This window comes from Pelodiscus sinensis, chromosome 1 (assembly GCF_049634645.1).
Source record: "Pelodiscus sinensis isolate JC-2024 chromosome 1, ASM4963464v1, whole genome shotgun sequence".
Taxonomy (NCBI): domain Eukaryota; kingdom Metazoa; phylum Chordata; order Testudines; family Trionychidae; genus Pelodiscus; species Pelodiscus sinensis.
The window spans coordinates 171745866-171771625 of NC_134711.1; the positions used below are offsets into that span (position 1 = coordinate 171745866).

Sequence of the window (25760 nt, forward strand, 5' to 3'; positions counted from 1 at the left end):
AGGAGGCACAGGAAGATATAAAGAAGTGGAATAGGGCACAACCCCTCTCATAAATGCACAAAAGAGAGGACCTCCACGACATACTCTCCTCCTCTGAAATTCCTAGTAGCCTTTAGAATCTCCTCAAGTGGACATAAGATTTTTCTTAAAATTTCTTAACATTTCTACCACTTGTGCAGTTCATTTTTTACTAGGTCTTATTCAGACAAGACAACTTGGAAGTCAATAACTACATTGCTTGGATAAGGACTAATTAATAAAATGACTTTAAAATGAAAGACAGTTGTACATGCCCATTGCGTGTAACCTGATATTTTTATTTTTTTGTGGTATACAATTTCCTCATTCTTTTTCTCAGAATTGCTTAAGTGAGCGGAAATTTCTCAATGTGAGATATAATCATTCAGTCTTTACAGGAAGTTGCAATGGCTTAAATAAACTCAGTTACTTTGACACATTCTCCAGTACATGCACAACAATTTGGGCAAAAAGTTTACCATGCTTCTAACAGATTTGGGACACAAATGGCTAAACACGCAGTTCACAGCCACACTCTTAATAAGTATTTAATAGTCAATCAGAGCTATCAGCTGAATCTGGTGCATGGATTAGATGCTGTAAAATAATGGGTATGTGGATATTTTGCTAAATACACAGCCACACCTAACTGTGTTGCTGTAGCCAGTTAAACAAGTCTTCTCTCCTCCTATAAATCCATGCAGTTAGATATCCCACAATACCTTTGTGTCTCTATATGTCTCGCTATATTTGCCTTTGTGGACTCTAATCATTCATGCACAGGCTATCCTAGTAGTCTTAGCTGGCTGTCACTGGAACATGCTTCTTTGAAACAAAAGTTGCAATAATTGATTTAGCTCATGTCAGTACTATGCCTATGGGCTGAGTCTACACTGGCCTCCCTTTCGGAAAAGGGATGCTAATGTAGCACTTTGGAATAGGCAAATCTGCGGGGGATTTAAATATCCCCCGCGGTATTTGCATTAACATGGCTGCCGCTTTTTTCTGGCTTGGAGATAAGCCGGAGAAAAGCGCCAGTCTAGACGTGATTCTCCGGAAAATAAAGCCTTTTCCGGAGGATCTCTTATTGTACTTGAAAGTAGGAATAAGAGATCCTCTGGAAAAGGCTTTATTTTCTGGAGAATCACGTCTAGACTGGCGCTTTTCTCTGGCTTATCTCCAAGCCGGAAAAAAGCGGCAGCCATGTTAATGCAAATACCGCGGGGGATATTTAAATCCCCGCGGATTTGCCTATTCCAAAGTGCTACATTAGCATCCCTTTTCCGAAAGGGAGGCCAGTGTAGACACAGCCGTACAGTTATGTACTGAAACAACTCATTCGAAATACATTAGGGAACTGATTTAGTAAAGCTGGTGCAAGTTTGAGTATAGAGATGCCCTAAGAGAAATTACATTTTGGTTCATACATCATCAAAAGGTTTGTTAACTCATTTCTAATTGGAGAACCTTTTTTGTTATTTATATGAAAACCCATAGAGCTTGACATGCTGATGCCAGCTCAAGTCTGCAGGGCTGGACATTAAAAAGCAAACTAATCCCACTCCCATCTTTTTACTTTTAAACGCATGTTTGATATGGAAGTCACTGACACACAGGCTACGTCTACACTGGCCCCTTTTCCGGAAGGGGCATGTAAATTTCACCAGTCGTCGTAGGGAAATCCGCGGGGGATTTAAATATCCCCCGCGGCATTTAAATAAAAATGTCCGCCGCTTTTTTCCGGCTTTTAAAAAAGCCGGAAAAGAGCGTCTACACTGGCCCCGATCCTCCGGAAAAAGTGCCCTTTTCCGGAGGGTCTTATTCCTACTTATTCCTACTTATTCAAAGTAGGAATAAGACCCTCCGGAAAAGGGCACTTTTTCTGGAGGATCGGGGCCAGTGTAGACGCTCTTTTCCGGCTTTTTTAAAAGCCGGAAAAAAGCGGCGGACATTTTTATTTAAATGCCGCGGGGGATATTTAAATCCCCCGCGGATTTCCCTACGACGACTCATGACATTTACATGCCCCTTCCGGAAAAGGGGCCAGTGTAGACGTAGCCACAGAGAATACGGAATCCCACAAACTAACTTTTCAGAGTAGAACCATGCATTAAGATTCTGAGGCTAACATGAAGACACCCACAGCAATGTAACATTTAAAGTGACAGGAGGAGAGAACCAGTCTCTGTTATAAGTCTCCATTTTCATTTGTTTATAACTTCCTCGGAAATTCTCTTTTTGAGAAACTTTCCATGCTTGGTCTCTTCTAAAGAGTGATTTTTAAAAAAATGTCAGCAATCTAGTGGAAACTATTTAACACAGACATAATTTATGAAAAGTGTGTGACTAACAGGTAAGAGAGGAAGTCGCTACATCGGTTTGATACAGATTATGCATGATAAAAAGTGCTCACATTAAAAAAGTACTGTATTTTAGATGATAGTGCCCACATTAAAAAATAAGAGTTTTTAAGAGTCTCAATCACATAGTTCTATTTATTGTCAAAGGAAATACTGCAAGAAGCAGGGAAAAAGAACATAAAAGATATATTTTAAAATACATGGAGGAAATGAATATTAGTTTTTGTATGGAGGAAACTGTTAATATACACCAATGCATTAGCTATTGGCTTTAGCATACAAACAAGTATTTCTACTAACAAATTTAATTTTAAGTACAAAACAAAGGAATTTCACCAAAAATAATAATGAAAGCTCACTGTGGATATCGGTTTGCTACTACCAGCGGTCTCTTTCATTTTACAATGTTTAGAAAGAATGAAAACAATAAAAAAAGATAAATTAAAAAAAATGCCAGTTAAGAATTAAATTCAGACCGCAAGTTATTCCTAAAGGCTAACGAAGATAGAGGGCCTGATTCTCATTTACACTAAGGCCTCTTTGCACCACATGGTAATGTAAAGAGGCTTTAAAATGGCAGTAAATTACATGTGATGCCCACTTTAAGAGCAGTTTATGCAGAGTGGTATAAAGCAGCTTTAATGTAAATGAGACTCAGACCCAGTATTTTTTATAGTAGAATATGAATCTAATCACCTTTGTAATATAAAGGTATATTGATGAAAAGCATGTTTTGTATAAATACCAGAAAAACATTCATTAGAAGATAAAAAGGACAGTAATTAACATTTAGCTTTTAAGATAAATATGTACATTATTTACAATATTTCAAAATGTTTCAAAAGTTACAGTATCCAGGATTATGTGCCACCGGATAAATCACTCCCTTTTTTATAGAAAATGCATTTAATATACAAATATATATATTTATATTGCAGTTATTTTTCCCTTCAGCCATCTGTTCAAGAATTAATAAACAAGGAAAGTAGGAGACATTATTCTTGTCATCCAGAATTCAGCTACAGTGTCCATACACTGAATAAAGTAAAAAATATTGTACAGATATGTCAGCTGAAAACCCTAAGACTACTTTCTATGTTGAGAATATTTTGGAGCTGTTACTGTACTGCCCCACTAGTAAATTAGCTTAATGTATACAATACAGGTGAGACCTCAATGGTCCAGCACCCTTGAGAGCTGACCGATCCTGGATGAGAGAATTTGCCGACAATGGGAGGGTCCCCCTGGCACCAACCCCTCAGCCTGCTACCCCTTCCTGCTCTTGTCTCCTTTGGCCTAGCCGTGCTGCTTTGTCTGGGCTGCTGTGGCCCTGGCCCAGCTTCCCTGTCCAGGCTTCTGCGGCCGCAGCCTTGGCTCCGCTGCTGGGTGGCAGGCAGCCCCAATCATGCTGCTGTCGCCACCGTGCATGCTGCTGCGGTCCTGCTGCTGCCCATGCTGATGTGGCCTGGGCCAGGCTTCCCCTCCTGGGTTGCTGGGGCCCCAGCCCCGCTACTGGGTGACAGACAGCCCAGTTTGTGGTCTGCTGCTGCCTGGGCTGCTGCGGCTCAGCTGCTATCAAACTCGCTGGACTGTGCTGGGCTCCCAGCTGTTGATCGTCCTGCTCCGGGGCTCTCTCATCCAGGAACATTCATGGTCATGCCAGATCATGGATGTTGCTAGACCAGAGAGTCCCGGATTTGCGTGGTGCAGCCTGTAGTCCTGCCTGCAAAGCACTGATACAGAATCAGTTTGACTCAGTGATGGTAATTGTCTGTACTATGTCAGATAAGTTTTCTGGATCTAGCTCTTCTTTGCCAGGATCAGAATTTTCTGATAAGATGTAACAGCCAGAGTCTCTTGGACAGTCATTTAACTGTGACTTGTTAAAGCTGGGATCAGGGCTTAAGGTCAGGGGCTGTTGCTCATTTTCATGTTCTTGTTCATCTGTAACAAATGAAAAGGAAAGTATTATGAATCACCTGTGGATAATTGTTAGGATGATTACAAGATTGCTCTTAGAGCACTGCAGAAACTGAACTGGCAAACTGCAGACTTATTAGAGCCATACCTAATGTCTGTTAGAAACAGAAATCTTGACTGATCTGATTATTATCACCACATGATATTAACAACAACTGCAGCCCACTCAACATGAACATGATTCTGTAACATGTTGCTCACAGGTGGGTACTTGAACCCCAAAGACATCAAAAGGCCTGTGTACTGGTTCAAGGGTCTGCTTGTGCAGAATGCATTGTGACACTGGGGTTTATATAATGTCAGGCTCTTCCCTTTCTTCATTTTCAAAACCCTTTGAAAGACCTAATTATCATAATCTAACATTCTTCCCTCAACCTTCTGCGCTTGATGTGTAAATGTATTGTAGGTGCTGTACCTTTAGGCTATAGCTCCATAAGGCAGAGATCAAATGTGTCTATTTACAGTGCTAGGTACGGTAGCCATGCCATACAATTACAAGATTTTCAAAAGCAGCAACATATCGGGCCACATTTGCCAAAAAGCTCAGTTCCTATTTTAGAACCAAAATGAAGTTGCCAGATTTTCAAAAGCAGTAACTATCAGATTTTTAAAGATATTTAGTCCTTGCAGTGCTCAGCACTAGAAAGCCTAACAGGGTTAGGCATTTAAGTGTATGTCTACACTAGCCCCCTAGTTCAATCTAGGGAGGCTAATGAGGGCGACCAAAATTGCAAATGAAGCACGGGATTTAAATATCCTGCACTTCATTAGCATGTTCCCGGCCGGTCGCCATTTTAGAAATTGACTAGCCTGAAGTAACTTCCCGCGTCACGTGGCAGTGAAACGGGATTCCGAATTAAAGCCCTAAATTGAATTAACTGTTAAACCTCATTCCAGGAGGAATAACAGCTAATTCGATTCAGGGCTTTAATTCAGAATCCCGTTTCACTGCCGCGTGTAGATGCGGGCAGTTACTTCAGGCTAGTCAATTTCTAAAATGGCGACCGGCCGGGAACATGCTAATGAAGTGCGGGATATTTAAATCCCGCGCTTCATTTGCAATTTTGGTCGCCCTCATTAGCCTCCCTAGATTGAACTAGGGGGCTAGTGTAAACATACCCTAAGTCTTATTTTCAAAAGGGATTTAGGTACTTTGGATTTCAATGGGACTTAGGCACTGAGGACCCTAAATCTCAATGAAATCCAAAAGCCCTTTTGAAAACAAGACTTAGCGTACATCTAGACATTTGTACCCTTAGGCTTTGCAATGCTGAGCACAGCAAGGTCTAAATATGTTTAAAAATCTAGACCTTAGCTTTTCAGTGAGAGTTGCTGGTGCTGAGCATTTCTGAAAATTTGGCCATAGATAAATAAAAGGGTGAGATTTTCAAAGACCCAAAGGGCAGTTAGTCACTCAATTGCCATTCATACTGTTGAAAATCTCCCCACATTAAATAGACACAAGTTTTGCTTTCAAAACATTTGTCAGCCAAAATATTAATCTACCAGGGAATGGAAAAAAGACATGTTGCCTCAACAGGAAGAGCTTAAACTGATCTCTCAATTATCTACAATCTAGTATTTCATTGAACATAGCAAATGCCATGAATTTGATATATATTTGGCACAGAGGATCACTGGTGGTTCACTACATTATCAGCAATTCATATCAGGCCTGACATACTCTCTACACGTAACACATTGTTGCTACTCTGTATCTAAAAGGTGTTATGTAAAGTGTCATATATGAACTAGTAACATGCTCGTCTTGAAAATCGTTGTATGTTGTATGCCTGGGGTTTGTACAAAGGGTTATCAATACATGCTAGATCTGTGTTCTAAATCTAAACACATAGGTCTGGCAGGATTAAAATACATAAGAAATGTGGTTCTGTCTCCTTGACTGTCTCTGACTTAAATTAGGGAAGGTAATACCAAAATGAAATAAAAGCACATTTACATAAACACAAACAAAGTTTTCAGGAGAACAAGTGGGGAAGAGGAATAGTCATCAGAAAGTTATTGTTCAATTTTATATTAATGATCAGTTTTATTCTCAATTAATACTATATTTTTAATGATGACAGATTTATAGTGGATATGAATCCTGTGTATTGAAAATAGAGTAAATTATGTGCATTTATAGAATGGCCTTACATGGCATATGTCTACCAGGAGGCTAGGGATTCTGGTTATATTTATAGTGTGCATTGCTGATACTCCAGGAAGAATTATGGTTTAAGAGGCAAACCGCTCCCTGAAAAAGGCAGGCATGCAAAAAGATTCATAGATAGTCATGTAAAAATAAACAATTACAATATTTAATTTAAATGTGGAAATGGGACATTTTGGCATTGTTAGAATTTTTTTTCCTTTTCCTCCTTAATCAAAATTCTGGCTAAAGAGAATATTATTACCATTACTATTAGTAGTAGAAGTAGTAGTAGTAGGAGTAGTAGTAGTAGTAATATTTATTTATTATCAGTTCACCACGATAATAGAGGATATATATGTGATGCCTAACTTAGCTTTTCCGTTAGCTCAGGCTACATTCAACAAATGCCAGCAATAAACAAGTCTGCTTGGTCATAGTGTGCTTACACAATTCAACAATTTATTGTATGAATCCTTCCTTAGAGGCTGAACTCAGAAGGTCTTCCTATTCCTCAACTGTCATCCCGTGGTCAGTTTATGTCACTTGCAAGTGTTTTTATCAGCTTCTGTAGAATCATCTCTGTCTTGTCAAGCAGTGACCTAAAAAGTGTTAATCCTGTTTTCAGTCTTAAGGTCAAAAAGGAAGCTTAGTCTTCTATCGTTTTTGTTACTGTATTTTCTTTTTTTTAAATGAGATTGAACAGAATTATTGGATGAATTTTTAAAATGCCACTTTTGGTTATTCTATGTGTTTGTTTCATTAAAAGATGACTGTTTGACTATGTTCATCTGAATAATATAATTTCTTGTACACAAATGGATCTGTTGTGGGTTTTTTGCATTGTGTTATCACAATGACAAACACATTTGGACCCAAAATGGCAGAAGCTGAAACTTCTATAAGAGGAATTATATACATTTCCTCTGATGTTTGATTTCTTGTGTGCTATAAATATATGGGAATACTGTAATTTGCTAAAAAGCAGATTATTTTCATACACATTTTTGGTAACAAAATCAATCTGTGACAAATGAGTTAAAAACTAACTTACTACAAAAGGCAGGCTGAGACTCTGAATTGCACAGTGTCACCACTATATTATTATTGCTGGTCAGAAATTAGTATTTTCTGTGGAAAAAATTTCCCTTCAAATCTTTGAAATGATGTTTTCTTGGGATTTTTTAAACAAAAATTTGAAAACCAAAGTGCTCCAGTGTTTATTGTCTGAAAAAATATATTGTTCTGTTTTTCACTGAAAAACCAAAGTTTCAAACAAAACAAGTATTTTTTTCAAGAAAAACAGACTAACTTTCTCAGTAAAAAAATCGATCAAACAATAAATACTAAAGCTGCCTCAATATAATATTGAGCATTATAAATATATATTAAGTCAGTGTAAATGTCATGTTCTCCTACTTCACATTTAAAAACTATACTTATTTTTAACTTTGACTTTTACACCTACATGTTCTTAACTTCCTGGACATAGTCAAGCCCTTTATCATTAAAGGTAAGTTTGTACTGTTAATCTGGATGTCAGTCAAAGATACATTGCACAGGAAAAGGAATAGATAAAAATCAACTGCTGTTAAGTGTTGCAGATTCATCAGAACTCACTCTCTTATCAAAAAGTAGAAGGCATGTTATTTTTCATATAGTAAATAACTTTCATATGAGATAAATAGCTTTCCGTCAGAGTTGTCTAAGATAAGGTCAGAGGAGCTCAAGTATATAGAATTTTGACATGAGTATTCCAATATAAACTTTTTTCCAAACTGCTTTTTCCTATGCCCCCTTCTCCATGGAAGTCACATAAGTGCCGCACCCACTCTGTCCCATGTCCCATCAGAAAATGCGAGTGGCAAGGCCTAGCTGCCTCTACAAGATCCTTGCCCTCCTTGTGCCTCTATTCTCCACCTCTTGCTCTTGCAGGACTTGGAAGGTTTAAAATATGCAGGGCTATGGCCAGCCAGCTGGGACAACGGAGAAAGAACTCAGGGTATGTCTACATTACCCCACTAGTTCGAACTAGCGGGGGTAATGTAGTCATCCGCAGTTGCAAATGAAGCCCGGGATTTGAATTTCCCGGGCTTCATTTGCATGAAGCCAGCCGGCGCCATTTTTAAATGCCGGCCAGTTCGAACCCCGTGCCGCGCGGCTACACGTGGCACGGAGTAGCTAGTTCGGATTAGGCTTAATCCAAACTAGCTACTCCATGCCGCATGTAGCCGCGCGGCACGGGGTTCGAACTGGCCGGCATTTAAAAATGGCGCCGGCTGGCTTCATGCAAATGAAGCCCGGGAAATTCAAATCCCGGGCTTCATTTGCAACTGCGGATGACTACATTACCCCCGCTAGTTCGAACTAGTGGGGTAGTGTAGACATACCCTCTCAGCAGTCCCTAGCAGCCAAGAAGTGGAGATGAGGGAAATATGCTACTGACAGAGCAGGATGGCTCTGCTCTTTCTCTTGCTCCCTTCCCTGACCAGTGGGGACTCTCCAGTGCTGCCCTGCCCTGGTTCAGACACCTGGCTGGCTCCAGCCCTGAACCCCATCATCTGCTTCCTGATAACCTCACTGCATCCCACAGTTTGAAAACCTATGTTTCAATACTATTTTAGACTATGTGATTAGACTACAAGTACTGAAGAAATATTAGTCCTTAGGTTTTTGACGATGAATGTATGATGCATATGTAATTTTTCTACTTGTTAATGATTGGGAATATTTACTACTGCTACTACTGCATGGACAGGACTAGTAAAAGGATACATCCCTTCAGAAAAGAGTTTATAATTTAAAACTGTCAGGAAAACAATTACATTTATGCTTTAGCAAAAATCCTATTGAATTCAGTGGAACTAAGATTTCAATCATGGCCACTTCTTTGTACAAGTGCTGAAGACATTCTGCAGCACTCCGGCTGGACTATCAGTAGTGGGGCTATTGAATTAATATCTGAGACTGAGAGAGTAAGGGCATGTCTGCATAGCAGGGCTAAAGTTGAATTAAGCTACGCAACTTGAGCTATGTCAATTGCATAGCTTAAGTCGAAATAGCTTAATTCGGCTTTTGGCGCTGTATACACATCAGGAAGTCAAAGGAAGAACACGCTTCCTTTGACTTCCCTTATGCCTCATAAAATGACGGCTACAGGAGTCAGAGTAAGAGGTTCTCCAGCTCACCATTATTTCAGAATAATGGCTTGCAGTGTAGATACACTCTTTGTTATTTCATAATAACGTCAGTTATTCCAAAATAACTCCTGTGTAGACATAGCCTGAATAAGAACAATGAAAAGAAAGAGTCTTTTCTGCCCCTGAAATTAGGAATCCAGCAGAGGAAACTGGGAGAAAAGGTGAAAAACACTGATACCTGAATGGAAGAAAGGGTAGTCCAGCTGCTACACTTTCTCACTAAATACATGACCCATTTTATACTTCAGAAAAAAATTACTGTGGGACCGACTCCCTGATGATGACAGAATGCTGCTTGCAATTGATGAGCCTTTGGCCAGTTTCCAGAATAATGGGAGAGTGGACCTTCTCTGAGCACTAATAAAAATAAAAGGTGTTCAAACCAAGATTGATCTTTCCATGGTATATGTGCAATCTGATTGACTTAAACAGGTGGTGCAATGTGTAAATTAAGCGGAATCTGGGGTCCATATTTTGTCCAGCGTGGTTAATGTTGACTACTGTCACAGCAACGATAATGCCATCGCCTTTGGCCATGATGCTTTGTCCCTGGCAATAAAGCAATTGCTATTTGTGCGCGTGACTGAACATTTCTGCAGGCTCAAATAAGCAATTATCAATGTTGTGACTATTTGGTCCAAAACACCACAATTTAATTACACCAGTACTTTTGAATAACCATTGGGAGACCCTGGCAAGATGAGAAATTAGGGATGATGAAGTTTCTATTTCCTAGGACATAACTGCTGTCAAATCTCTGGGGGTTTCCTTTCTACAAGCTAATCCTGATAGGGTGCTCTCTGCCAAAGGTTCTAGTGTGGGGTGGAATGTTGTTTTCCTGACCGTTCTCTCTTATAGGGGAAAGATATCCCCCATTTCCTCCCTCGCATCAGCAACCTTATTAGGCTTGAGGGCAAATGCTATCATGGAGGGTCCCTAAAAGAAGCCTATTATGGGCAGTGAGCAAGAGCCTCATCGAAATCAATTGCATATGAGGAATTTGCTGCTACTAATACTTGCTTCTCCAGACATGTGAACTAAGCTATGGGCTTGTTTCTCAATTACATAAAGGCTCATTTAATGCCACTTTGGCAGTATAAAAAGGCTTAAAGTGGGTGAGAAATGGTCCCCAAGAACAGCTCCTAAGCATAGGGTCTTAGGTGTAATATTAGCAAATGCACTTTCCACTGGTCCTGCTCCCAGCCCATGGCCAAGAATGTAGATTGGGAGCACTGTCAAGGGCATGTTAAAATGCATTACAGACGGGGTTCTTAAACTTTGTAATTCCATGACTCCACTCTAAGTTGCTCGCAACCCCCCTCTAAGTTGCTCGCAACCTGCCAGGGGGTCGGGACCCACAGTTTGAGAAATGTGGCATTACAGTATTGCTGTTCTCCGCTACCCTGGAACTATACAAGAAGAATGTAAGTTAGAGCTGTCCTGAGGTTGCTCTGATTTATACTAGAGGTCAGAGAAGGACCTGAATAGGGGGAAAAAAACCTGTATCTTAAATCTATGCTTTTAATGATCATCTGCTTCCATATCCAAGTGGAGTCTGAATATTATGAATAATATTGTTGTTGTATTTCAGGAAACCTTGAATTTCAACTTTGGATCATAACTTAGACTTCCATCAAGGATTCAGACAAAAGCTTCACTGGAACCCCACTACAGTGCAAAACTGTGGAACTGTTTCAATTTCTGAGGGAAAGGCAAACTTAGAACAGAAATATGCCATCAGCACTATTTCGCACAGTATAAAGAAAGAACATTATTTTTACCTAGATGCATGCTCAAGTTTTATCTACTGTGCCTCCATCTAACTTCTACGGCCAGTAAACATTACCTTGTAGCGGAGGGTAATTATGCTGCCTACTTCTAAGCTCAGCAGAAAATCAATTTTAATTAAAATATCATTTATGCTGGACTGAGTCATGCCCATTTAAACATATATATTAACCTAGGAAATTTCAGTTCAGATGCAGAGTTCATTTATAAAAATGCTGTCCAACTTTTGCAGCCTATTTTTCCCACTTGGTTTGACTGAAGCACAAGGAGGTCAATTGAGATGACCAAGGTCACATAGTGAATCAGACACTCAGGTTGGACTTAACCCCAAGGTCGTCTTGGCTTCCCTTCTTTTGTTGTAACTACTTGATGGAATGGCCTATTTATATTCCTCTATGCAGTTGTATCAATTTTAGTTCTTAACATCTTTGTACTTTAGAGTGTCGTGTCAAATTTTGTACATTACTTCTCTCCTCATCAATCCATTGACAAATTCTTCTGTGCTCTGGCAATCAGTTAAGGTCAGCTTCATCACCATGCTCCTAATTCAGGAGAGCATTTTCCTTGAATTTGTGCTTAAAGTTAAGCATACAAAAGTCCTACTAGCACCTCTGGGACTTAATCAAAGGTTTTAAGTAAGCACATGCTTAAATGTTCTCCTGAATTGAGGTTCATTCACTATTCTGCTTTTTGAAAATATCATTTGACTGAACTGAAAAACTTGTGTATTCAAAGCTGATGTGAACCAATTATTCATTTCACCCATGGATCTCATATTGCAACACATCATCAATAACCTTTAAACAAGGAGCACATAACAAGATTTATTATTTACAGAACAATTATAAGAGTTTCAGTTGTTCAACTGCAGCACAAATATCTTCAAGCATACTATTCTGCCTGAGGAACCATGGCATAAACCCACGCTGGCAAAGGATGCAGGGCTGGATTAAGAAAGGGGCTATAAGAGCTACAGCCCAGGGTCCCAGGCTAAGGAGGTCTGGCAAAAAGATTTCCTGTCCACCAAAAGTCCAAATCTTTTTGTGACACTCCCATAGCCTGGGGTGCTGGGCTGCAGGCACTAAAGCCCTTGCATGTTGTCTGGCCATGGGGAGGGTCTCTGCATGCTGTCATCCCCCATACTTGGCCGGAGCCACGTCACTGCAAGCACCGGGGGAAGCTCCATCCCATGCTGCCCTTATCTCAGGCTCTGCCCCTGCAACTAGCTGGGAATCCCAAAGTGGTTCTACTCCAAGGAAGCGCACTGCACCACAATTCTCTGCCCCAGCCCTGAGCCTCATCCCACTTCTTAACTCCCTCCCAGACCCTGAACCCCAACCCTCTGCCCTAGCCCTGAACCCCAGCCCACACCCTAACTCCCACCCAGACCCCACACTTCAACCTCCTGCCCTGAGCCCCCTCCTGCACTACAAACCCATGTCCCTAGAGCCCTATCCTGCACCCAAACTCCTCATCCCAGCTCCACCCCAGAGTCAGAATCCCTGCACAGATCCCTCTCCCCAACAACCCTCCTCCACCTCAACCCACAGCATCCTCCCACACTTTGAACCTCTCATTTTTTGTTCCACCTGGAGCCTAGGGATTTTACAAAATCTAATAGGCCCAGGCCCTTAGAAGAGTTTACCCAGCCCTGCATGGATAATAAGGATTAATTAGTCAAGATTTAATGTAAAGAATATGAAAAGGCTATCCCAGGTTAAGAACATTTTCCCCTGATCCTTGTACATTTGTTGGCTTGGGAATATAAAGAACATCAAGTGCTTAAAAAAGTGGGAGAAAGACACTAACTGATGTCTGCCTGTTAAAGAGTTTAGATGGTTATGGCTTCCTGTAATGCTTGAGTATTTAAACCAGTAAACCATAACAGCATCATACTGGAACAGTATTTCAGGACTGCAGAAGCCTGTTAAAATTACTCATAATTTGTACCAATAGGAAAATCTTTGTAAAACTATAGCTTGAGCATTTTCTGTCCCTGTTTTGTTTAATTGTTGATGTGGAACTTGTAGAATAAAATATACAGAATGTGCAGCATGGTCAGTTAGCAGCCTACATGCATATGGATTCATATGCACAGTGCAAAGGCAAGCCAAGGGAGGAGGGCTCCACCCAAAATACAGAGTAAACAATGGGGATAGTTCTCTCTTTTCTTCCAGGCTTGCTCCTCTTCATCCTCATGTCAATCACTGTATCTACTATACTGGCAAGGCCTCTCCCCTGCATTCAGCTGAAAACATCTACAGGACAACAAATGACTTTCTGATGTGTATCTGTCACCTGGTCCATAGATAACCAAGAGGACAGAGAAAGCCATTTGAACTACCTCTCTTGGCATGGAGTCTCTCTTCTTTCCATCTTGGACAAGGAGACATAGTAATGGACAGAGAGAGATCCAAACAGACCCAAATATGGTCTCAGAATAAGGGGTCCTAAAAGATCCAGACAGAAAACTGGGGCGGGGAGAGTGCTAAGCCAGCCAGAGGAAGTCTTTGAACTCAGAGAAGCAGAATATGTATATAAGATAGGGGTTCCCACTTGAGGTAAATCTCCGAATAACGGAGCTTTATGTGTTCGATGTGTGGCCAGGTGCAGAAGAATCACTGAGTGGTGGAGAGAAATTCACTCCATCTAAGTTATCAGCCAGACTGGGGGGTTGTAGATGAGCTACTGCTCTTGATGAGCTGTAAGCTTGCATTCCTAAGAAATCCTTAAAATGTTTATCAGAGACTTTGCATTCCCAAGTCCCAATTTTTTCTTCCAGAGGATCCTCAATTTAGAGTGCATATCTGCCAAAGAGGTTGCTCAAGAAGGCTCAAGACTCTACTTAGGCCTGGTCTGGATGAGTATCCAAGTATGTAATTATTTATAGGAATTTATCTGAACTATTTTGAATTAGAAATCAGGCTGGAAATATAACAACAAATGCATGTGTTGTTGTACTTCCAAGTCCAGGAAGTGAAAGGAGCAAGTGCAAATAAGGATAAAAAAGGAAAGCTAAAAACAACTTGAACCTCAAACAAGATCCAGTTCAGTATAATTTTGAACTAAGGGTACAGATCTACTACTGTTTTATGCAAACAATTGTTTGCTGATCTGTACTACAAACTCTAGCAAATTTCAAGGTTGTTACCAGAAGTGAAACTGGAAGAACAGTGCATGGAAAGGAGAAGAAGTTGAAGATCTTCCTCTGCAGGAAATCATTTCTAATGCCAAACATGTTTTAATTAATTTCTAGGAAGTAAGTCTGGAACATGGGAAATCTAATTTGAATTTCTTGGTTAGTCACAGAACTCCTTTGTGTTACTTATCCACTTTGTGCCTCAACCTTATCTGTAAAACAGGGATGATAGCGCTGGTCTATCTCACAAATATGTTGAAGATTAGGAGGGCATTCATATATTTCTGGGAGAGGGTAAAACAGTATCTAAGTTAATTTTTCTGGAATTTCTCCTATTTGAGGAAAAAGTCTAATATATGGACATTTTCTGAAGTCAAAATTATTTTAAATATGTTTGTGTCTCCATTTAAAATGAGACCATAACATCGAATGTAAATTTACACACTTACTTTCATAGTCCTGGAGATTTTCAACTGCAGACAGTAATCTTGACCTGTCTTCTGGGTTTGTAATATTTAGTTCAATCAAATGGCTCTCTTGTAGGTCCTTTAAATCCTCCAAAGTCTCATAGCCATTTAGCAAGAGAGTAGATGAGTATTCCTACAAAAGGTAAAGCACACAATTCCTTTAGTAAGCAATCATCAGGTTCAGTTAGGCTGTGTCTAGACTGTAGGGTTTTTTCGAAAAAACTTCACCTGCGTCTAGACTACAGCTGCGTTCTTTCGAAATTAAATCGAAAGAACACGGCTTTTCTTTCGATGGTGGTACTCCTCATTTCACGAGGAAAATGCCTTTTTTCGAAAGTGCTCTTTCGAAAAAAGGCGTTCTTGAATGCAAACAGGGCTTTTTTGAAAGAGAGCATCCAGACTGCCTGGGTGCTCTCTTTCGAAAAAGCGGCTTGCTTTTTCGAAAGTACTGCTTGCAGTCTAGACGTAGCCTTAGAGACACAATCACAATTTCTCTCTTTCATTTTTGGTGGAAATGGGGAGAAAAGTCATCATGACTCCTGGAGCACTGAGACTGCCTCTGGGCTTTTATTACAGAGAGCTGCCAAGTTACTGTTCCCTTCCTCATTATGCCCATAATGTGAACCATCCTGTAACATGTCTCAGTGTACCTCAGACACACTAACACTTCACATCCAGGCTGGATTTATCTAATTGAACTGTAACATTGTCTAATCTATTACTATCCAAACTGCTGACAGCAGGCCAGACTCCAGCTTGTGTAAATCAGAGTATCTTCATTGAATCTGATTTATAGCATATGAGGATCTGGCCCAGTGTTTATAACACTCCCATATTAATTTGAGAAACATGAGAAGAGTTTCATAAAAGACTTTGTATTGTATTCCTGTTGGAAACTAAAAGTTTTCTATTTTCATCATGGACTGTTGGGAACTGTAAAACATATCCATAATGACAGGCATCCTTTAATGTCTACTGCATGAGATAAGCCATTCAAAAGGCCACACAATGAAATTAAGAGCATTATTGTCCTTTATATTTTCTAATTAGTTATTGTTAAATTAAAGTTGGATTGCCTGGAGGGATAACACTGATACAGAATTCAGAATATGATTCATTAATAGGCCAGGGGAAAAATAAAAACAAGAACAGAATAACTATGCAGACGACTCCAAGTTTGTGTCTAGACTACAAAGTTCTTTCAGAAAAAGATATGTAAATTGCAAACTGCAGTTTGCGTATCTTTTCCTGCTTTTCTTCCGAAAGTTATTTTTCCAACAATTGGCTCGTCTACACTGGGCCAAATGTTGGAAAAAAGCCTCTTTCAGACATCCCTTCTTCCTCATAGAATGAGGTATACAGGGATGCCGAAAAAACGCATCTGCTTTTCCGAAATTTTTTCTGAAAAGCAAATGCATTCCTTGGATGTGGCAGAGCTTTTCCGGGTATCCCAGAAAAACTCTGCAGTCTAGACGTACCCTCTGAGAGAGTTTATATTGTTTATTAGAGATGGAATAAACCAAACCCCTTCATTCTAATAACACCAAAATTTCAGTACTTGGACCAAGCAAGACAAACCAAAACCCCAGATTCATTCATCCCTAAACATTGTAAATGTCTGATCTTTGTAGCTTGGGTCTCTTCTGTAGTTTAATGTAACATACTTTCTGAAAATAATTTGTCTTTCTTTTATAACAGAAAATGGAGTATAGATAGGGCTGAAATGAGGAGCTTCTGGTGTACTACTCACTGCTGTCTCAGGCTGTGACCTTGGGTTATTCACAACCTCTCTGCCTCTCCAGTTACTGATTTGTAAAATGAAGCTCAGCAGCCAAATTCAAGTCACGTGATACATTTGCTCAATAATATTTAGATTACTAACATGCAGTGGGAAATTTTGAAGATTAATTAAGGTTTGTAAACTGCTTTGAAACTGTAGTGTTGTATACATGCTATCATTTTTATTATTTTATGTCTGTCACAATATTTATTCCATTGATAAAACAGTCAAAGCAGCAGCATTCAGATTTTATGTATCCAGAAAAAAATGTTAGTCCAACTTTTTCCAGTCATAAAGAAGATGAAGTATCAGTCTGTTATAAACCAAAAGTAAGTACACAAAGGGATTATTTTTCACTAATGTACTTTTATAGGCTTGGAAATGTAGCATCAAAAAGTTAGTGTAGACAGCAAGCCTACAGCACATAGCGTTACTTCCTTGTAAATTCAAACAGGCTGGCTATTTTGTTTTTACTGGTACTAGCCAGAGAGATCATGCAGGGAACAACGTAGATGGCCTTAGGACGAATGTACTGTTATTCAGCGTGCCTGCAACTGTGTGTGTGTGTGTGTATGCATGTTGCTCCAGAGAGAAGTGATTCATTCCCACACAAACACCAGTGCAATATCATTATTGTTGTTTATGATCTATAGTGCAGTAATACATAGAGACCCAATTAGAAATCAGGTTCTATGGGGCTAGCCACACTATATGCCTGTACTAAAAAAAGATTGCCTCTTTCCCAAGGACCTTACCAACTAAAAAAAAGGCATAGTAAATGAAGGATTACTTCATTCTCTTGTCTCATTTTGGCTATGTCTAGACTGCAGGCTTCTTTGGGAAGGACCTTTTATCGGAAGAGATCTTCTGAAAAAACTTCTTCCGAAAGAGAGTATCCACACACAAAAGCACATTGAAAAAGCGATCTGCTTTTTCGAAAGATAGCATCCACACTGAATGGACGCTATCTTGCATGTAAGCTGTGATTATTGTGGATGGAGTGGCCACCAGCGCAACAGTGCTTTTTCCTCTTTCCTCTTCTTTCGAAAGAACTCCCTCTTCCCCATCCACATACGCCTTTTTTCCGAAAGAACTCTTTTGGAAAAAGGCTTCTTCCTCGTAGAAAGAGGATTACCAATGCCAGAAAAAAACCCTCTGTTCTTCCGATTTACTTTCGGAAGAATGCGATTGCAGGGTGGACGTAACTCAGGTTTTCTTGGAAAAACGGCTGTTTTCCGACAAAACTCTGTAGTGTACACATACCCTTTGACAACCACCATCCTCACCTCCACATACACACAGGTTAGAAAACGGAAGGAAGTAGTATCTTCTGGGCTATTAATATTTCCTGAACTGCTGGAATTTGCCATTTTGGACTTGGCTCTATTGAAAAAATAAGAGCAAGCGCACTGAAACACCACATTCCACACACAACTAGGAGTGTGTTTGCTGACCTGAAGATGGACCCGCTCCAAAAGTTCCTGCAGAGATTTAGGCTTGGCCCTTTTGCTCCTTCTGTGTGCCTTTATCTTCCTGGGCGTGAGTTCCTCTTCCAGAATAATATCGACGTAAATGAATTTGAAGTACCCCACCTTGTTATTCAGCATGCCTGTCCACATACCCATGGGGGTTTTGCAGATGATGTCTATAATGTCTCCTTTCTAGAGGGGGAAAAAAGGTACATCAAATCAGAGGGAGACCGACCGTTAGTAATATGTGTCCTGTTACCTCAATGAAGCAAGAACAAAATAACTATCCAGATGACATTGAACAGAAGCAACTTTAATGTTCTGGAGTGAAGTAACTCTCTTTGCACAAGTTGGGAATACTTCTTGCTGTTACAAAATTTCAGAAAACAGTTGCAGAGTAATGTTTGGTAAGATGGGCCCTGGCTCTGTGAACTCCTGTTGAGAAGTAGAGGGCAGAAAGTAGATCTTTTTTCTGCTTGTATGGACAACACAATGCAACCTGTCGATCCCCACATATGGGATGAGACTTTATAAAATTTAACCTTAAAATAAACATTTACCATCCTGTTTCAAATAGTGTCATACAAAGCATATGCAGCAAATCTCCAAACCCATCTGGTTTGAGATTTTGTTGTAAACTTGAAATTGAGACCCAGTTTATTAAAATGTTTTTTATAAACTCTGCAAAACTCGAATACATTTCAGCCAAAGCCAATCATGCAAAGTTTAGGGTTTCACCAGGTTTTGAGTTTGTTTGACCATTAAACTCTGAGGTAGGAAGCCACATGAAATGAAAGGTAAGGAAATGTTTGTACACAGTCCCATGAAGTGAAGACACCATGTTTTTTGAAAGGTCTAATATATATATATATATATATATATATATATATATATATATATATATAGGGGAGGCATTCAAGAGATTTGAATCTGACTAATTTATGTTCAGCCTGGGGGTTCAAAGCCAAGTCAGAGCTAAGTCTTGAGCTTTGATTGAACAGTGCTGAAAATTTATGTACTGTACTCACAAGTTTCCAGCCCTAAGCAGCAGACAGCTCATAACTCTAAAACAAGCTGCCTTAATAGTTAGAAATTTACATGACCTCATAGTTATGCCATTTGGTTCCCAATTAGCTGAGGTGCTTTGGGAACTGATAGAATAACTGGTGGTAAAAACAATCACAGAACAAAGGCTGAGACTGAGAATATAAAGTAGCATAAAAAGTAAACAGGGAAGAACTTTGTCATGTAGTGCTTTAAAACTGATGTACAAAGCTTGTATTGGATGTGGGTGAGAAGGAGGAGTCAGCAGAATAGCGTACATGGGCTAACAATCAAAGTAACAATCAAGAAATATGATTTTGGCACGAGTGTTTTAAATGGACTCAAGAGAAACGAGGTTACAGTAGCCAAGGTCAGAGGAGAGGGTTGCAGCAGTCAAGATGTTGAGGGTCTGGGTGAGAATTTTGGCAAATCTGCTCAAAGAGGAGAAGGTGCCTCTTGGAGAAGGTAAAAGGAAAAAGAATCAACATTTGGATACCATCTGGATGAGAGGGCAAACTCAAAAATGAGGACTGGATTATAGATTGGAGCAAATGGGAAGATGATGGCACTGGGAACACTGACTGAGAATATGGAGAGAAGGGAGGCTTTGGAAGAGATGATATGTGGACAGCATCTTCTCAAGGAAAGGTTGGGCTCCCTGTAATGCTATTCTGTTGGGCTGCCCACCTCAGTGAGAAAGCTCATAGTGCAACTTTCTCCACCTTCACTTGCCCCAGACATCTTTGCCAGGCCCTCTGGATTAGGGAAATGCAATGTGGAATATTTTTATCGTTTGAGTATGTGCTTACGAAGAGGTTTAGGGGAACAGTGGATGGAGGTGTCCTGTGTAGAAGGACTGAGTCTGTGAAATATACCAGCTAATCCTGAAAAACCAGAGTCATCCTGATTTCCCAGGATCACCAGTCGAAAGTAGCACTCATTCCCACTGAATGGGGCTAGAGTATAAAGAGTATACCACACATTGACATTTCAACTGGATTTTGGTAGGGTGGAGTCCCCTAACTCAGAGACCCTGCAACACTAGGTTTGACAGCTCACTATGAACTGACTCTATAAAAAGGTTTTGCTAAAATGACTGTGTCTGTTTTAAAGAGCTATATACCCATACACATCAGAAACGAATGAACAAACTCCTTACATAACAAATGTCTCACCTTGATTTTGAGAGAGTCCGTATCATAAGGACTCGGTGTGAAGTCAGTGTGTACTTTGGCTCGTCCACAGAAGGGTCCAGTGTAAGGGACTTCATCCTCAAGTCTAAAACTGTCCCTGTTGCTGGTTCCCTCTGAACAGCTAGTCACTCCACCTAATAGAGATGAGAATGAAGATTTAAATCCCCTTCCTTGAACTACTAGCTATTCAATTCTGTATAGAAACAGAGAGGCTAATATGTAAAGCACAGAATTAAAAGACTGTACTCTAGACACTTTACACACATTTCCAAGAAAAATCTATTTAATAATCAAACCTACTATGAAAGGCTAAATAAAATAAGTTGGAGATCTTTATTTATTCTGTGCAATAATCCTTTATGATCCCAATGCTGCTAATAGACTGCTCATTTTATTTAGGAGGTTGCTGAAATATTACCTCTGCAGGTTAATAATGTGTACTTTAAAACTGCAATTTAGGGAAGTATATCTGCTGAACCTGTCCTGTTTATTCAGAGAAACTGAAGCAAATGCTGCAGAAACTACTTTATTTCATTATACTATAAACTAGCACCTGCATTATGAAGGAAATTTTAATATTATCAACATTTCTACCTGTCATATTATCTAGGCTGAATAATAAAACATCAGTAGAGTAAGTCAAGCAATATGCATCCAAGTATGTTTTGTAGATGAAAGTAGCAGTGTGTTGGAAGTAAACTCCCCATTTAGATTGCACAAAACAGCATCAGAGAAAATGACCATAACAATTATTGGAATTGATGTGAATTATTGTACATTTACCCCATTTCAACTCAGGGCCTCACTACACCTAAGTAGCCTTTGCCTACAGAACCCACTCTCATCATATTATATATGCAACAACACCAATGCAACATCACATGTAGAGACCGGTGCCCTTGGGTAGCAGTTTGCCTACTATATGGCATCAGATAATTGCATGCAGAAGGCTGACAGGAATCCCACTTCCTATTGGACAATCACATGCCTCCCTAAACCTCTAGTTTACGCTACCTGGTGGGGGAAATAGCAGGTTTTTGGTGAGCTGGGAAGGAGGCAGACCTCGACCCTCTAATGTTTGTGTGTTGGTGGGGATCTCCCACCACCTCCAGAGGAACAGAATTATACTGGCTACCCCCTTTTGGCTATCTGTAGAGTAGAGTCACTGGGTTCCCGGACTCTATAAGAGAAGGCTCTTATGTGGGAGACCCTGCAATCACTATTTCACAGGTGATGGGGCCAAGGCAGCAACAGGCCTAGGGCCAGCTGTGACATTTAAGGCTGTTGTGTCCATTGGCAGGATGTCAGGCTTGTTGAAAAGTTCAAGTTTAATTATTGTGGAGTTACATTTTGGTTCTAATTACTAAAATGGGCAAAGTCTGATTCACAGATTAGAAAGCTGTAAGGAACCACTGTAGCAAGTCTTGTCAAATTGTTCCAATGGTTAATTACCCTCAAGGTTAAATAACCACACACTACTTCCAGTCTGAATTAGTCTAGCTTCAACTTCCGGCCATTTGATCTTGTTGTACCTTGGTCTGCTAGACTGAAGATCCTTGTGTTATCAAATTTCTGTTCTTTGGCACCAACAGCTCAAGGCGTAGTCAGTAATAAAGAAAATACAGGATAAGACTAGGATTGTTTGTACTCACTAGATGAGCTCTGGCCACTGTTCAAACTATAGAGACTGTCCATGGAGTCACTGGCTTTTAGGCAGACTTTTTCTGTGTGTGTTCCATCCCCAGGGTCACTGTGAGAGTAGGAATCTTCTTTTCCTTCTTCATTCTTCAGCAATAAAAAAATCAGTGGTTAGATGCAGTGAAATATATTTTACATGCATAGCTGACACACAATATCTTGTGCACATTTACTTGGCCACCTACAACGGTTTTTAAAGAATTAGGATTACACTTGCAGTTTAAGGAAGTTTCTTTTACTAGCAATCATTCAAGGGAGGAAGCACATTTCAGGGTTATACCATAGGGTTGAAAATTAGGAAGTCTGGGTTCAGTTCCCAGCTCCACAGCTTACTTAACCTGAAATCATTGGCAAGTCACTTATCCTCTCTGTGCCTCAATTTCCTAGTGACTACTCTACAAAAAAAGGACAGTTGGATAAATTCATTTCTGGTCCCCACGGAATTACTACAATAGTGAATTAACAGAACACTTATATCCATTTGAGGCTTGCCAAAGGGGAAATCCTATGTAGCCAGACAAGAGACATTCTAGCTGCTTTACCTCACCAGAGATGGGGCAGGAATCTATCCCAAAGTTTTTCACCTGTCATGTATTTCAAGTTATTTTTGCTAATTTTAGACATTCATAAGGAAAATACAAAATCATCTGAGGCCATATTAAAAAAGGCTGCCTCTTCCATATAGTCAGGAAGGGAACCATTAGCTGCAACTTCTTGATCTTCTGAGGAGCTTTCCCAGATCCCAGACTCTAGTGGCCTACAGCAGCTAGAACCAAAGTCAGGGGTTTTCAGAGCCAATCTTCCAGATGGGAATGTGGAAGATCATCTATCACACTCCCCAAGTTGTCTGCTCAAGTCTCATAATAAAAATTCTGCTTTAACAAGATTAACATAGGACTATTTCCCTCACAAAATCATCTAAGGCCTGAGTCCTGGACCTTGGAGGTTATATTTTTAAATGCTACCTCTTAAAGTATAGCTTACAGAGTTTGCAAAGATTAGAAAGTATGACCCATGCGTCAATCACCGCTGAATTTAAAGTAGATGTAATATAGCTAAATGGACCAGTGATGGTTTCCAAAAGAAGCTGGTTCTTTATGGTATTGCATGCAGTGTCAATATAGCATGACATGTTGAAGTAACCAGGATGTCATATGCTATCTGGAATGTTGCTTCAAACTAAGGAAATTGTTAAGCATATATTATGGGGTTCATAGAATGGAGCAAAGATAATATCATATTTGTGGTGTATGCCTAGGGCCTCTGCTGTAGGACTAATTTTTAGAAACTCACTTCCTCTTTTCATGCAGATGCATATAACACACATCACAGCATTTAAAAGTTATTGGTTTCCAGATGGGAGAATGCTAGTTTCATCATTCTATTGCACACTGCACTAGTTAATGAGTGGAGAAGAATTGAATTATATTAGTTACAGGAGAAAATAAGACTTTATGGTACACATGTTGTCTCTCTCTTTTATATGAAGAATTAATTTAATTACACAGAAGTAAATCTGGCACTCCTGTTTATCCTTTCTGGTTACACAGAAACAACTAATCACATAATGAAAATGAAACTCAAATATAAAAGTAGTAAAAGGAAAAACATTTCAATGCACAGTATGTGATTAAAATGTTGAACTTATTACTGCAATATATTAAGGGAAAAGGTTTAGTTTCAAAAAAAGATTATACATTCATTTTCATATATAATAAGAATATCTGCAGTTACATTAGATAAGATTAAAAAAGTATTAGGGATATAAACCCTTATGCTTTAGGACAGGGATTAGGAAGAACTCCTGAATGCAGGTCATTCTATAAATGTCCACTGAAAATTCTTCTGAAGCACCTAATATTGGCTTTGGTCAGAGACAGGATATAAAACTAAATGGACCACTGATTTGGTAAAGTAATTCCTTTGTACCTTATTTAGGACCAATATTTTGGATGTACAGTTAACAGGAAGTGTTTAAGGAGATTTATCCTCAGTTGCATGGCCATATGCATGGACAGATGCGTACACAGTCTTTTTACCATTGGCATAACAAAAAAATCTCCCCATTCCCAATGGTATAAAGCTCTCATCTCTGTGCTAGGCCTCAGTTGTGTGAAATTGTGTGTGCACACATGTATGAGAGAGAAATATGTGCATACAGGAAAGGTAGGGAAGTAGGAAAAGAACTGATAAATAATTGTGTTAACTACTATTTTTATTCAATATGCATCACTAAGTTATATACCAGAACTCTTTTATATCATGGCTAGTTTGTAATACACTATCAAAAACAACAAAACAAGCACCATATTTCTAACATAACTGATTGTACAAATCAAAAGATTTTTTAACCATATTTACCATATCCTCAGAGAGTGCCTTGATGTACTTTTTACCCATCTTTTTCTTCATAGTTAGGGAAATGGCCCGCATCTTCTTTCCTAAACTTCCTCCATTACCTGCCATTTTATTTTGTCCTGGATCTCCAATGTCACTTACAGTCTCCACTTCACATATCTAATTTGAAATAATAATAAAAAACAAAATAATTATTACTCATGATGAAAATAAACCCCGATACAATGGAGTGAGAGACTGCAGAGAGATATTTTGGATTCAGATAAGTTGGATGCAAGTTATTATTAGCAGTTCTTATAGCTTTAGATCTGTCTAGGGAATAATATGTACGTAACAGGCTTGCACTTCTCTTAAGTACTCACAAATGGGAGATAGGAAATGCTGTACAAATTGATGCTCACCTTATTTATGGTGTCTGATCTCAATGAGAGTGCTGGAAATTTACCAAACACACTTGAAGACAGAAAGACACATCTCCAGGCTACTAGCATAAAACCATTACTGTGGAAGCATCCCTTTGAAGTGTAGGATATTAAGGGTTTGATTGTGCAAGCCTGACTCTTGTTGCTCAGCATTGTCACGCAAGTAGTTGCCATTGATTTCAACAGGCTCACGCACATGAGCAAATGCTCGTCAATTCAAGTTTTACACAACTGAACTGTAGTGTTTTCCACAGGGAGAGGGAGTAACCAAAGTAAATTCTTGCGACATACAAACCTCATCTGAATCATCTGCTTTGGATACTGAATGGTGTCTAAAACGGTCAAAGCTTCCAAAACTGCTTGTGCGCTAGAAGACAAAAACAAACAAACAAAACTGAACTCCTTGACGATATTCTTTTCCATTATTCAGACAAATATACATTTTACCTCTTATGTTAAAAACCCTTTGCTTACAACTGGAAGATAACACACTATTTTCAAATAGAGCCAGAGACAGCGTTAGAGGTGCCTATAGGGATTAGGGACAAAGTATGAATGTGTATCTGGAGATGAAGCAATCTGAATCAAAGACATTGTTAACCCTTAACGCATGGGTATGATTATATGAGCTCACCAGTTTCACAGCCGTAGTTTATGCTGACTTAAGTGAGTTCTCTTCACGTACACTGGGG

At 39.5% G+C, this 25760-nt stretch overlaps 1 protein-coding gene across 4 annotated transcripts in view; it reads right to left on the reverse strand.

The window, feature by feature from the left end:
- Positions 1–2048: 2048 nt before the first annotated feature.
- The window catches only part of SAMSN1 (SAM domain, SH3 domain and nuclear localization signals 1), a 396747-nt gene continuing 373035 nt past the window's right edge, over positions 2049–25760 (reverse strand). For 2 of the 4 annotated variants that reach the window (XM_075909843.1, XM_075909842.1), the window contains 7 exons: positions 25364–25435; positions 24650–24805; positions 22243–22375; positions 20573–20724; positions 18339–18545; positions 15087–15237; positions 2049–4322 (listed from right to left, as the gene is read on the reverse strand). In XM_075909843.1, the coding sequence (XP_075765958.1) occupies positions 4123–4322; positions 15087–15237; positions 18339–18545; positions 20573–20724; positions 22243–22375; positions 24650–24805; positions 25364–25435 (1071 nt within the window). In that variant the 3' untranslated portion in view covers positions 2049–4122. The remainder of the gene's footprint in view (positions 4323–15086; positions 15238–18338; positions 18546–20572; positions 20725–22242; positions 22376–24649; positions 24806–25363; positions 25436–25760) is intronic. The other 2 variants (XM_075909844.1, XM_014580526.3) reach the window with 1 other exon arrangement.